Source organism: Sorex fumeus, unplaced genomic scaffold (assembly GCF_029834395.1).
Source record: "Sorex fumeus unplaced genomic scaffold, SorFum_2.1 ptg000048l, whole genome shotgun sequence".
Classification (NCBI taxonomy): Eukaryota; Metazoa; Chordata; class Mammalia; order Eulipotyphla; family Soricidae; genus Sorex; species Sorex fumeus.
The window spans coordinates 3197295-3211467 of NW_026606105.1; the positions used below are offsets into that span (position 1 = coordinate 3197295).

Sequence of the window (14173 nt, forward strand, 5' to 3'; positions counted from 1 at the left end):
GCAAACCTCAGGATTCCACCAAGAGCCTCATGACACAGTGAAGACCAGATGAAGAAAGAGAAAAGTGAAATGAAAGGCAAGATGCAGATAGAGATGTCGTGATGTCTCGCCAACAAGATAAACATCCTGGTGAGGCACTAAAGGAAAAGGATGAAGAGTTGAAGGTTCTATACCAAAGCTCATCCGTTCTTTCTAGTGAGTCTTAATAGATTAATCAGAGTGGACAGCCCCACAATTGGTCAGTTTCTTCAGAGCCTCTTTGAACTCCCGGTTTCTGAGGCAGTAAATGAAAGGGTTGAGAGCAGGGGTGACGATGGCATAGAAGATGGAAATAACCTTGTTCATGTTGAAAGCATGGATGGCTCTGGGACGAGCGTACATGAAAATAGTGGCCGAATAGAAGATGGTGACCACCACAAGGTGGGAGGCGCATGTTGAGAACGCTTTCTGCTTTCCTGTGGGCATGCGTACAACAGTGGCCAGGATGCATCCATAAGACAGGACGGTGATGGAGAGGGGGAATAGAAAGATGACCAATGCCAGGACAAAGTCCACCAGCTCAGCTAGAGACATGTCTGTGCAGGAGAGGTTGAGGACGGGAGAAATGTCACAGAAGAAGTGATTGATCACATTGGGGCCACAGAAGCTAAGGCGGGAGATGAAGTAGATCTTCGCCAAGGAGATGCCAAAGCCAATGGCCCAGGAGCCCAAAGCTAAGCGGAAACAGAGTCCGTGGCTCATAATAGTGGGATAGTGCAGTGGTCGACAGATGGCCACATAGCGGTCATAGGCCATGGCAGCCAAGAGCACACACTCGGTGCACATGAGTGCAATGAAGAAGTACAGCTGTATCATGCAATTAGTGAAGGAGATGCTATTGCTCACGGACCAAAAGCTGAACAGCAACTTGGGCACAGTCACAGAAATGTACCAAGTCTCCAAGAAGGACAGGTTAGCCAGGAAGAAGTACATGGGCTTGTGCAGGGGCCGGTTCTGCTGCACCAGCAGAATGATGATGACATTTTCAGCCACTGTGAGAATATAGGCCACTAAGAACATCAGGAACACTGCCGCCCGCAGGCCCCGGCTCCCAGGGAACCCCACTAGGATGAAGTGTGTGACCCGGGTCTGGTTCTCCACTTCCATCCTGGAGAGACGGGACTCAGCTCTCCTAGGAAAAAAATAATCACCAGGTCAAACAACCTGGTCCAGTTGGAGTCTTCCATGTTTTGTCTTCTATAGCTAGTAATAACAGTAATGGAGTTAATTAGTAATAAAGCACAGGCTAGGGGCTGGAGTGATAGTACAGTGGGTAGAGCGTTTGCCTTGCCCGCAGCCAACCAGGTTCGATTCCCAGCATCCCATATGGTCTCCTGAGCACTTCCAGGAGTAGTTCCTGAGTGCAGAGCCAGGAATAACCCCTGTGCATCCTGCGGGTGTGACCCAAAAAGAAAAAAAGGACAGGCTAGACTGTATTTTTGGCACATTATGTATTGATAGATAGATAGATAGATAGATAGATAGATAGATAATAGATACACACACTTATATACATTTAGGTAAATTATATACATTTATTATATGTATTATAAATGTATTATAATGTACATGTACCTAAAGTGTAGTATATTAAATATATATAATAATTCAATTCTTACATAATCTCTTTATTGTGGAATTACATGCATGTTCATTGTGAACAAACTGCCTTGAAGAAGTTATTAAGCAACTTATCCAGCTCCCTCTGGAAGACAGACAAGAATCCTATTGAGGTCTAATGCCCATGTTCTACCTACTATTCTGCACTGCCTTGACAGCTGCCTGCATGTAAAACAGTATAGAGTTTTCATAGTCTGTGCTATCTTCACCTGGTTCAAAGATGTGCTTAACTTCCACTGCTCATCCTCAACCCAGAGCTCTGGAAGTTCTTCTCTACAACTCGAAGTAATGGCTTTGTTTCTCCCTTTGCTGGAGAGACACGTCTTCACCTGAAAGCTGTGTGCGAAGCTGAGCTGTGAAGTGTAGGCTTTTCAGTACTAAAAATCCAGATATGGTCAATTCCAAGATCTGATAATAATTTTTTCTGTGATCTTGAAATTTAAATCCACTCAGGTCAAATTTCTTTTTCTGTAAATGTAAGTATTCACCCCTTTTATACCATTGTGGACCAAATGAAATAATGGAATCAAAAATGTATCAAAAATGCGAATGATTCCGTGTATAAACAGTGAGGTTCTTATCTCACAATAGAGGATTGGGGAAGGAAGCCTTGGGCTAATGGAAGCAGGAGACAAGAGCTGCCTGGAGAAAAATCATCTTGGACTTGCTCTCCTGAAGTCTGAATCTTTGGGGATTGGGTAAGAGTCACTGAAAGGAGATTTTCTTAATGAGTCAACAAAGACAGAAATACATAATAGCCACTGGGGACATTGCACAGAAGGGCTAAAATTCAAGATCCATGGTTAGGTCCCTGATACTGCAGGGACCATTAAGCACTGCCCGGGTAGAATGGTGCAAATGACCCCAAGCATCATGAGACCACCTGAGCTGGAAATGTATGGGCAGCTGGCCAAGTTACTGGAATGGTCCCCAGGTTCCAAAGCACTGCCTTAGAGCCTCATTCTCCAAGACGGAAAGAAAGAAAAAAGCGAAACAGAAATCACTATTGGTTTTCCATGAAGGTGAAATAACAAAATGCTAATAGTGTGCTCAGGAAAGGTCCCTCTTACCTCTGAGAAGGTGATGCTTGGGTTTCAGATTTCTAGCACATTGTAGTGAGGAGTTGGAAAAGGCTATGTGAATGGGTTTCCAGTGCTATGGAGAGATGGATGGGGAGAAGCAGAGGAGGAGGCTGGAATATTGTAGACAAGTGCCAGACATCAAGATTTGGGACCTGATTAGAAGTCAGCATGCAGTGAGAGAGGAAGGGAGGATAGAGGCTGAGTAGAGGCAGGCATGAGTTATTGCATAGAAGGAGAATACTGTCATCACCAAATATTCCATGCACGCAAGAGCAGGACACGTAAAGTTAGGAGGAGGCTATTCAGAAGAGGTGACAGAAACCTTAGGTGTGGTTTTTTTAAGGTGAATTTGGCATATATTTAAGAATAAAGAATTTTGGGGGCTGGAGCAATAGCACAGCAGGTAGGGCATTTGCCTTGCACACAGCTGACTCAAGTTCGATTCCCAGCATCCCATATGGTCCCCCGAGCACTACCAGGAGTAATTCCTGAGTGCAGAGACAGGAGTAACCCCTGTGCATTGCCAGGTGTTATCCAAAAAGAAAAGAAAAAGAAGGAAGAGTTTTAACTGTAATGGATGATTGCTACAGGTTGTAAGAGAAAAGGTTCAACAGTTACCACTTAGAAGTGATACCAGAGATGAAGATAGGGTAAGTTTACCATGTTTAAACAGGATTTTCTTCATAGATAAAATGACAAGGAGCAAGAATTTTGATAGAACTATATTTGCATTTCTTTTGATTCAGGCTTAAGCAGTTCATCCAGAATATTTTCTAGTATAATTTTGAGCACTTAATGAATGCCTAAAGTTTGCAAAGTATTTTTATCACCACAATTATTTAATCCACAAAGTAATATGAATGAGTTATTTTTATCCCTTTATTGTGGAAGATATTGTGCTTTAGATAGATGAAGAATCCTTTCCGCATTAGAGTGATGAAATCAGGATAACAATAAAATCCAGCCTTGCCGGATTAGAAGACATGCTATTTACCACTAGCTAAATGCACAAACAGGGAAAGAATAAAAGATCTTGAAATCACCCAACTTTTTACATTTAGACTATTTTACATTTAGACTATAGGTTTTAGACGATTGAAGATATTTCCTACTAAATTTTCTCATAGAGGGGTTTAGAAATGAACCCAAATACCACAGCAGAAAAAATACAACACGAATACATATTCAATCAGACACTCAACCCAGAAATGCATATTTAGAAATGCTTGGATGAAACATCATAGAACTGATATTTTAATACACATAAGTGAGAGGAAAGGAAATTTGAGCAGATGAATCTCACTGAACAAAATGTACCAACCTGTGAAAAATCCTGGCTTTTTCAAGAAAAGCGTTCATTTTGGCCTGATTGCTATGTAAGCAGGCAAATTATAAGTGAAGGAATTAGTAGAAAAGAAAGGGAATAAAAACAGAATGAGAGGAGTAAATGCAGATCAAAAAAAGAAGAAATGAACTATCAAGAGCTCTTACATATGTAATATTAAGGCACTTAGAATTATCCTAGTGCATATGCTGCCTGAGCCCATGTGCTGCTTGTGCCCACGTGGTCGAGTACACGTGGTGCCCAAGCACATGTGTCGCCCACATCTCCAAATCCTCCAAATAAAATCTATTTACTTTAAACTCCCTCCACACCTTAAAAATTCTCCAAATAAAATCTATTTTATTTTTTAAAAAGAGGGCCTGGAGCAATAGCACAGCAGGTAGGGCATTTGCCTTACATGAGGCAGAACCGGGTTCGATTCCCAGCATCACCTGTTGTCCCCCAGGTACCTCCAGGAGTAATTCCTGAGTGCATAAGCCAGGAGTAACCCAGGTGGATCACCTTGTGTGACCCAAAAAGCAAAAAAAAAAAAAAGAGAGAGAATTATCTTATAGAAAATACAAAAGGAATTATCAAACATTTTTCAATAGCTTATAAAACCCTATTTTTATTTTTGCTTGTGGGGGGAGCTCACCTATACTCAGGGGATGTTCCCAGGACCATATTCAGTGTTGGGAACTCAAACCTGGGTGGGCTTCAAGGAAAGCGCTTTAACCTCTGTAATGCTCTCTCCAGCTCTAGAACTCCAATTCTTGATGTGTGGGGAGATGGATTTGAATAGGGCAGATTACCAAACCAGTTAGAATACACCCCATATAGAACACTTGAAGTCACACACAAAGAATATATATCACCCAGATTAAGTCCTTGTTAAAGAAAAAGATGAATATTTTAGACCCTATGTTCACAAATTTTGTAAGTAATATCTTATTTCTAAAGGAAGTTCAACACAAAAGAAGATTTCTCCAGTTCTCAGCAAGCCAACAATAACTGGATATGCAGAAACGGCTGCTAACCAATGGGGGTAGTTTTTATCAATATTATTGTCAATACAGATATTTATTGTCAATACAATATTATTGACAATAAATATTGATAAAAACTACCCCCATTGGTTAGCAGTCAATTCTGCATATCCAGTCATTGTTGGCTTGCTGAGAACTAGAGGTAGGGAATTTACCTTGCACGCAGCCAACCTGGGTGACCCAAAATCGATTCCTCCGCCCCTCTTGGAGAGCCCAGCAAGCTACCGAGAGTTTCTTGCCCACAAGGCAAAGCCTGACAAGCTACCCGTGATGTATTCGATATGCCAAACACAGTAACAACAAGTCTCTCAATGGAGATGTTACTGGGCCCGCTCAAGCAAATCGATGAACAATGGGAGGACAGTGACAGTGACAGATTGTCAATACACTATTTTACCACCCAGAGAAGTATGACCTTTTCACTCAGAATAGCTCCTACCCATCAGAGCATATTTCAATTGTGTACTCCTCTTCGTATATTTGTACATGGCGCTGGAGTCGGTCTCCTCTCTGCTAGGGGCTGTGTTTGCCCTGTCACCTATTTTTGTCTGTATGCAAATACATTGCAAGTAACTAAAATCAGCTAAAAATCCATTCCCCAGCCCTGCCATGGCAATGACAATTTAGCAGCCCCTAGCACAAAGGAATTATTGGGCAGGGGTAGCAGTTGGCTCTGCAGAGAACCCTCATCCACAGAGGGACCAGAATTTGGCAGCATCTTATTTATCTACTTTATTTTCACTTGTTTCTTTTTTGCTTTTGCTTTATTTATTTGGGGCATTTCCCAGCTGTACTGGGGTCTACCAGGATCTCACCCAGTGGTGCTTGGGAGACTACACGGTGATTGGGGTAGAGCTCTATGGTCCTGAGTACACAAGGCACATATTCCAGTCATTTGAGCTATCTTGGGGAGCTTAAACTAGATCCAACAGTTCGAGATGCCTCTCAAAAATATTGAAGAGTAGGCTTCCTCAGTTTACCCTTACCTAATTGTACTTAAGAGCTCAAAGGATGAAACTAACAGCATCGCAAATGTTAGCAATGGAGGATAGGCAGAAGAGAGAGATGAGTCAGCGGCATTACATATCCAGGACTTAGAGCATTTTTACAACATTGCAGCCCAAACAGAGTCATCTGAAAGTTAGAGGCACTTACCTTTCCTCGGTGTCCTCTGATGGAGCAGGATGTGCAAAGAGATTCTTCACTGATTCTAAAATAGGAAGGAGGAAACATAAAAGATTCAGGTATAGACCAAGCATGAGAGACACGTTGTGTATAGCTAGAAGGAGGGAACGGGCACAGTTTACCCAACTGCTTCCACACTGACATTCAGAACCAAGTCGGAGAAAAACCTGAGACACTGGGGCTTCCAGAAGGCCCGACACAGCCCCCGGTGGGTCCTCCCAGCGTTCTGGGACCAGAGCACCCATGGCCCTCCTGGTGGGAGCTGCCGTGGGTGTAGGTGCAAGTATCTGTGAAGGCTTTATATGGTATGAAGACTTTCCCCACCTTTCTGTCAAGGCCCCAAAGAAGAGTACATTGGTGCTGGCTGCACAGTCTCTTGGGAGAGCTGTGAGAAATTTCCATTTACCCTTCTGGCAAGCATGTGTGTTTCATATAGTAGTTCCACAGGGGAAACACTCATTGTCTCATGCTTTGGAAACAAGCACATTCAAATCATGCTTTTAAAAACTTAATTAGCTTACGTGATTTTTTTAACCATTAAAACACAGTGAACTGGGTCTGGAACGATAGCACAGTGGGTAGGTTGTTTGCCTTGCATGCGGCCAACCCGGGTTTGATTCCGAGCATCCCATATGGTCCCCTGAGCACTTCCAGGTGTAATTCTTGAGTGCATGAGACAAGAGTAACCCCTGTGCATAGCTGGGTGTGACCCAAAAAGAAAAAAAAAACACAGTGAACTAAATCGCCATTCACAGTTGAGTTTCAAGTGTACAATGTTCCAATATCAATCCCACTTCCAATGTCAACTTCCCTCCATCCTCCCACCACCCATCAGCCTGCCTCCTGGACAGACACATTTGTAAGTTTAGGTGTTGTACTTTGGAATCTCATGCTTAGGATATTATTGGTCTGTAGCTGAGACATACATATACTACACCTCTACATCACATATGTGCTTAGAGCCCTAATCCCCATCCCTGTACTTTTCCATCCATCTTTTCATATCTTCCCCCCCACACACACCAAAAAATTAAAAAAAGATACGTATACTTCTTTCTAAATCTATTTACAGATTTTTATTGTTATTGAATTCTGGCTCCCTTGAAACAGGACAATCATAGCCATGTTCCAAGTGTGGAGGATTAATAGCCAAAGTAAGGTTGTAATGAATGCTCCACTTCAGAAACATTTGAAGTTTTTGTTTTAAAATGCTTTAGCCTTAATTGGGTGTTCAATAAACTTTTCATGATGGGATTGTCATTTGTAATGATGATTACAATTGTAATTTGTAATGTTGATTACAAATGACAATCTTTGCACCCTTCGACCAACATTTTACAGTGTTGGATCAAACTAATATACAGAACATCACTTCTCAGCCACCTGCTGAACTCTTAACTGACTTCAAGGAAATACTGTCATATTCTCTGTGGCTTCCCAAAGTGGTACATGTTGATAGTGAGAGGAAATAATTCAGTTAGATACACATGCACATGGCAGTTAGGTGACCCTGTAATACATTTATCTTGTAGAACTGGAATGCGGAGAACAAATTACAGACTAAACAAAAAGAATAAATATTGGGGCAGAGAAATAGCACAGTGGGCAAGACACTTGCTTTGCACGTGGCTAACCCCAACACCCCATATGGTCCCCCAAGTACCACCAAGAGTGATTCCTGAGAATACAGCCAGGAGTAAGCCCTGAGCGCTACAGGGTGTGGCCCCAAAACCAAAAAGTAAAAAAGAACTGATAAATAAAAAGCAAAGAAACACACTTCTTTAAAATGTAACTTTTACTTATCACAACATCCTAGTGGTGGTGGGGATTGGGGCAGGGGCTGGGGATCTGAGATTCCCTAAAATTTATCACTTAAAACATTTCTCAATGTGGATTTTAAATCTGTAATGATGTGGTTGGGCTGGAGCGATAGCACAGCAGGTAGGGCATTTGCCTTGCATGCGGCCAACCCGTGTTGGATTCTGCATCCCTCTAGGAAAGTCCAGCAAGCTACCTAGAGTATCCCACCCACACAGCAGAGCCTCGCAAGCTCCCTGTGGTGTATTCAATATGCAAAAAAACAGTAACAACAAGTCTCACAATGGAGATGTTACTGGTGCCTGCTGGAGCAAATTGATGAACAATGGGAGGACAGTGCTACAATGCTACAATGATGTAGTCATCACTAACAGAATGACAAATCTTCCACCAATCAATTTTGATCCTCAAGCTCTCCTTCCACTGTGGTGACAGTGGCCCAGAAAGATGAAAGAAGGGCTCATTTGTCTGTTTGCTGTGAGCTTTCATGCATACAGCTGCCTAGAGGCTGGAGGTGCATTACATGCAGACTGGCTTTATCCTTTGCCACACTGAAAAAATCTTTTCCTGGAATTCACCCACATAAGCTTTCCTTGTAGCTGTTTTTTCTATACCCCCTTGGTAGTTCCAAGTTGGAGAATTCTGCAAATCCCTGTCCAGATGTATAGAAAACAATAAGAAACTAGAGAGAGAGAAGAGAGAGCGTTCTCTGCAGGTTGAAAGAAAACTCAGTGCCTAAGGTCCCTTGGCTGTGGCCCCGCTTTAGTAAGTCTGTTTGCATCTGTTATCTTAGATCTGCACGTTTTAATCAGAGAGGAAGCTCTTTTTCTTTTTCATTGCCGAGTAATACTCCAATATATGGATGTTACCACACCCTATCTATTCCCTACCTGGTGGAAATCTGGTTTAGCAAGCGACACACCTTCAGACACTAATTCAGACCATTTAGAATTTTATCTGAAGCTTGATATCATACTGTGGGAACCTGAAGCCAATGAGAGTGAAATTTTAAGATTTAGGGGTTCCTTTTTCTATGCATGCATCCAAATCTGGGTACAGTTCCCAGGATTAGGCCTGCGTTTAAAAGCCCTTACTCTCCTTCCCCCAACCATTGCTATTTTCTTTAATTTGGGGGACATACCCTGTGTTGCTCAAGATCACCAATTTAAGGCCTCTTTAGGCTTAAGGGTCAAACCAGGGCTTAAGGGTCAAACCAGGGCCCATAGAGATTTCTCCATCTTTTCAGGCTAGTTGCCAATTTATTCCGAGCCTCAGGCTGCTGCCAGAGTTAATACTTTGTCTTTAAACCCTTCTGGCAATGATACCTACAAAACTGCCCCAGTCCTATCAGCAAAACAAAGGAATTCAAAGAGTATCATGCTTCACTGAAATGAGAGAAAGAATCTGGAGTTCTGAACTTTCTCGAAGTCGTTCAAGAATCAGGGATGCTGTGTCATTTGCCAAGGTGTCGAAAATAAGATGGGCTGGACACATAATGAGATTTGGAGATGACTGCTGGACTAGAGCCACTACTGACTGGATTCCAGAGGACGTCAAAAGATCATGTGGCCACCCACCTACAAGATGGTCAGACTTCTTTGTCAGGACCCTGAACGATCAGTTTGAGGCTTTTTGTGTTTCTGGAATGAGCAGATGCCATTGGGCTATACTAGCACGCGACAGAGACAATGGAGACGTTACTGGAGCCCGCTCGAGCGAATCAATGAGTAAAGGAATGTCAAGTGATCAAGTGATTAAACTTACTTACATCTTTCAACTCTGCCAAAGGTTGAAAATTCCTGATGGTGCTTTTCTGTTGTAGGCAGGAAGATGGGGGGTTCCTGGTAAAGCATGCTTGGGAAAATGGTCCTAAACCTAAACTTGCCCAAAGGCACACAGACATTGATGCAAAAGACCTATCTAAGGAAGACCATTGAGATGCAGAATTCCAGACCCAAGCAACTTTGAATCCCTGGATGCAGAGGCTCTCACACTGACAAAGGCCATACGAAGAGTATCTATCTAAAGGAGACCATCAACTGCTCCCAGCTCTTCCCTTTGGAAACTAGGAACAGGAGGAAGTTTATTTTTTAAAAAATCAAAACAAACAAACAATAACAAAACAAAGTGAAACAAAAAACTCTGTTTTTGCCCCTTTCTGAGAGAAAATACATGCTGCTGGTTTTGTTTGGCACAAATAGGGAGATAGATAGGGAAAGGCCCCAGGGCAATGGAATTCCTGGGAAGTAGTAAAACCAATAGCATCAATGCTGCAAAAGGCTGTCAGCATTCAGTTCTTGTCCAAAGGGATCATTTCTAACTCTCACTGTCCTAGTGGTCCCTTCTCTGTCCTAACACTTCACTCTTCCTCCCCATTTCTGGCAAGATTCCTATCATGAACCTATCCTGTATAGGTATACATATATACACATATGTATATATGTATAAATAACATATATGTATATATGTATAAATACACATATATATGTATTTTTTTCTGGCTGGAGCGATAACACAGTGGGTAGGGTGTTTGCCTTGCATGCAGTTCGATTCCTTCACCCCTCTCAAAGAGCCCGGCAAGCTATCGAGAGTATCCTGTCCTTACAGCAGAATCTGGCAAGCTCCTTGTGGCATATTCATATGCCAAAAACAGTAACAACAAGTCTCACAATGGAGAAGTTAATGGTGCCCGCTCAAGCAAATTGGGAGGACAGTGCTACAGTGCTATGTGCCATAGTTTCTTTATCCACTTATCTGTTCTTGGGCACGTGGTTGGTTTCCAGATTCTGACTATTGGAAGCAGTGCTGCAATCAACATAGAAGTGCCGGTGGGGTCGGAGTGATAGCACAGTGGGTAGGGCATTTGTCTTGTATACAGCCAACCCGGGTTCGATTCCCAGCATCCCATATGGTCTCCCGAGCACTGCCAGGAGTAATTTCTGAGTGCAGAGCTAGGAGTAACCTCTGTGCATCACCGAGTATGACCCAAAAAGCAAAAAAACAAAAAAAAAAACAAAAAAACATAAAATGTGCAGATGACTTTTCTGCATTTGGGAGGGGGGAGGGGAAGGTTGGTGAGAGCAATTCCCAGGAGCAGTATTGTTTTCCAGAAATGCTGGACCAACCAGAACTCCCATCAACTTGTGCTTCCTTTACCTTGTGAGGAGGATAGAGCATTAACAGAGTTACATTAAATTAAGGCCAAATGGTGAAACTCAAGTCCTAGCATACTTTTAAGAAGAAAAGTCCCCAGGAAGATAAAGTAACAAAATAGGAGACTAACACCCAAGAGTGGCTGAGATTAGTACCAAGAGGTTTGCTCCATGGCTTGGAGGCCAGCCACATATGCTAGGGGAAAAGGCAGCTCAGATAGAGAAGGGAGCACCAAATAAAGGGTGTTGGGAGGATCCTCCCAGGATGGGAGATGCATGCTGAAAGTAGACTATAGACCAAACATGATTTCCACTCAATGCCTCTTTTGCAAACCACAGCACCCAAAAGGAGAGAGAGAGAGAGAACAAAAGGGAATGTCCTGCCACAGAGGTAGGGTGGGATGGGGGGATGGGGGGTGGGAGGGATACTGGGATCATTGGTAGTGGAAAATGAGCACTGGTGAAGGGATGGGTATTTGATCATTTTTATAATTGAAATCCAAGCACAAAAATTTGTAAGTCTACAATTGTACCTCATGGTGTTTCACTAATAAAAATTAAAAAATAAATTATAATTTCCTTAAGAAAAAAGTCAAATGTTAAAAAAAAAGAAAAGTCCCCAGAAATTCTATCATATCTGGGGAGTTATGGAAGAAAGGCCATGTGAGTATGTAGTGTGAAGGCAGCTTTATGGGAGCAAGTAAAACAGGCCTCAGATGTCTTCTTGTGTAACATACTTTTATTTCTGATCATTAATGAACTGGATGTCCTGAATTAAGGAGCTGGTAGTTCCACTGTACAGTGAGAGTCTTCAGCAGGAACATCAATCATCCATATGTTATATCTTTGGTGCACATTATTGGTATTATCTCCTTCTTTATTAAAAAAAATTTTAATTTCTATATTACTCTTTCAAGATTATGCTCTTTCTCCCTTGAACACATATCTTTCTATGTCTCTTTGCTTGCTTTTCCAAGCTTGCATTCTAAGGAAAACACATATTCCTTTTTTTTCTTCCTTTCACATCTTTCTACATAATTTTTGTCCAATAAAAATGTGCTTCACAAAAAAGAGAATTGTTTTAAAAAAGAAGGTGTTATGAAACTTTAGAACACATTGAAAGCAGCAAAGTGAAGATTTAAGAGGTTAAAATGGATTTGATAAAATCTTATTAAATCCTTCTAAAACATGATTAACTCTGCTTGAGTAATTTATTTAAAAGTATCTTTAAGTCTTAAAGTGAAAGCAAAAGATTTATTCAACAAAAGTTTTAATCCACATGAAGGTAAGTTTGCAGAGATATTTAACTGATATTTGCAATTTGGTATTTCTTTCCATAATTTGTCTTTATATTTTTATCCATGAAAGAGTAAGAAGAAAATCAAAGGAACAAAGACAAATGAAAATAAATCTTCGCACTCTGAATACAGATTTCTGAAAACAGATTTGAGCTTACAAGAAAAGGAGGAAGTCCAATAGAGTCAATATAAAATTTAAACAAAAATGCAGAATCCAAATCTTTCTTGGGTTGGTATGATTTGTGAAAATCAACAATATCATGAATAGGACTAAATACACCCACGCTCATTTAAACTATAAAATAAGTGTGAAGATGTAACTAGATCATAAGGAAAAATATTTGAGAAATTGGTTGAATTAAAAATAAAAATACTGTGATGAAAAGCTTTGGTTTTAGCAGTGATGTTTAATTATATTACAAATATAATTAAGTTCATTAAATTATACATTCAAAAATGGCTAACATTGCAAAATGTATATTTTAATATATTTTACCAAAAATTAAAGATACTATAGTGAAGTCAGAGATACTTAATATATTAATATCTAATTTGTTATTTATAATGAGATTCCATTGGCAAAGACTGTAGCACTGTAACACTGTTCTCCATTGTTCATCAATTTGCTCGAGCAGGCACCAGTAACGTCTCACAGCAGATTGTGAGACTTGTTGTTACTGTTTTTGGCACATCAAATATGTCGTGGGTAGCTTGCCAGGCTATGCCATGTGGGCGAGATACTCTCAGTAGCTTGCTAGGCTCTCTGAGAGGGACAGATGAATCAAACTCGGGTCAGGTGCATGCAAGGCAAATGCCCTACCTGCTGTGCTATCGCTCCAGCGGGTAAGGTGTTTGCCTTGTATGCGGCCAGCCTGGCTGACCGGGTTCAATTCCTCTACTCCTCTCAGAGAGCCTGGTAAGCTACCAAGAGTATCTCGCCCATAGGGCAAAGCCTGGCAAGCTACCCATGACGTATTCAATATGCCAACCACAGTAACAACAAGGCTCACAATGGAGACCTTACTGGGCCCGCTCAAGCAAATCAATGAACAACGGGAGGACAGTGACAGTGAATAAATATTATGTCACATTTATTTCAAGTGTTATCACATTTTTAAGACTAAAGCAAAAATGGTGCTGAAGTTTCCAAATTTCTATTGCTTAAAAAAGAGTAAAAGAAACAAATTGTGTTTGTCCTGGGGGAGATAAGGATATTTCACAAATGACTAGCATGTGAGAGTCATTCTTTGTTCTAATCCACATGTAAAAAGGCCGAGTTTAATTAGAGAATTTATCTCTCTACTTATTCCTCAAGCAAGTGTCTTTGATGAAATTATGAATTATTTCTTCATACAGTGGTACTCTAAGGTAATGGATAGATATTACTTAAATACTGTTGGATACCAGAGATCCATGAAGAGGTCTTGCACCTGACTAGGTATAGACACATGGAGAAAGATGCTTTGATCATGTTGGGAAATTCTTTATTCAAATCAAAGGATATATCATAATTATCAGTCCTTAGTCTTCTTTGCAGAAGCTCTATCTACATTTATCTGACCTCTTTTTTCTGGTTTTGACAACACTCAGCAAGATGCGACTACAGTCT

At 41.2% G+C, this 14173-nt stretch overlaps 1 protein-coding gene across 1 annotated transcript; it reads right to left on the reverse strand.

Annotated features, from left to right (window-relative positions):
• Positions 1 to 210: 210 nt before the first annotated feature.
• LOC130032504 (olfactory receptor 6B1) lies at positions 211 to 1146 on the reverse strand. Its single transcript, XM_056124071.1, has one exon. It carries the CDS (start codon positions 1144 to 1146, stop codon positions 211 to 213), a length of 936 nt encoding a protein of 311 aa, XP_055980046.1.
• Positions 1147 to 14173: the final 13027 nt, after the last annotated feature.

Excerpts from the sequence above, each read along its gene's own strand:
- LOC130032504 (XM_056124071.1), bottom strand. The coding sequence starts at position 1,146 with ATGGAAGTGGAGAACCAGACCCGGGTCACACACTTCATCCTAGTGGGG.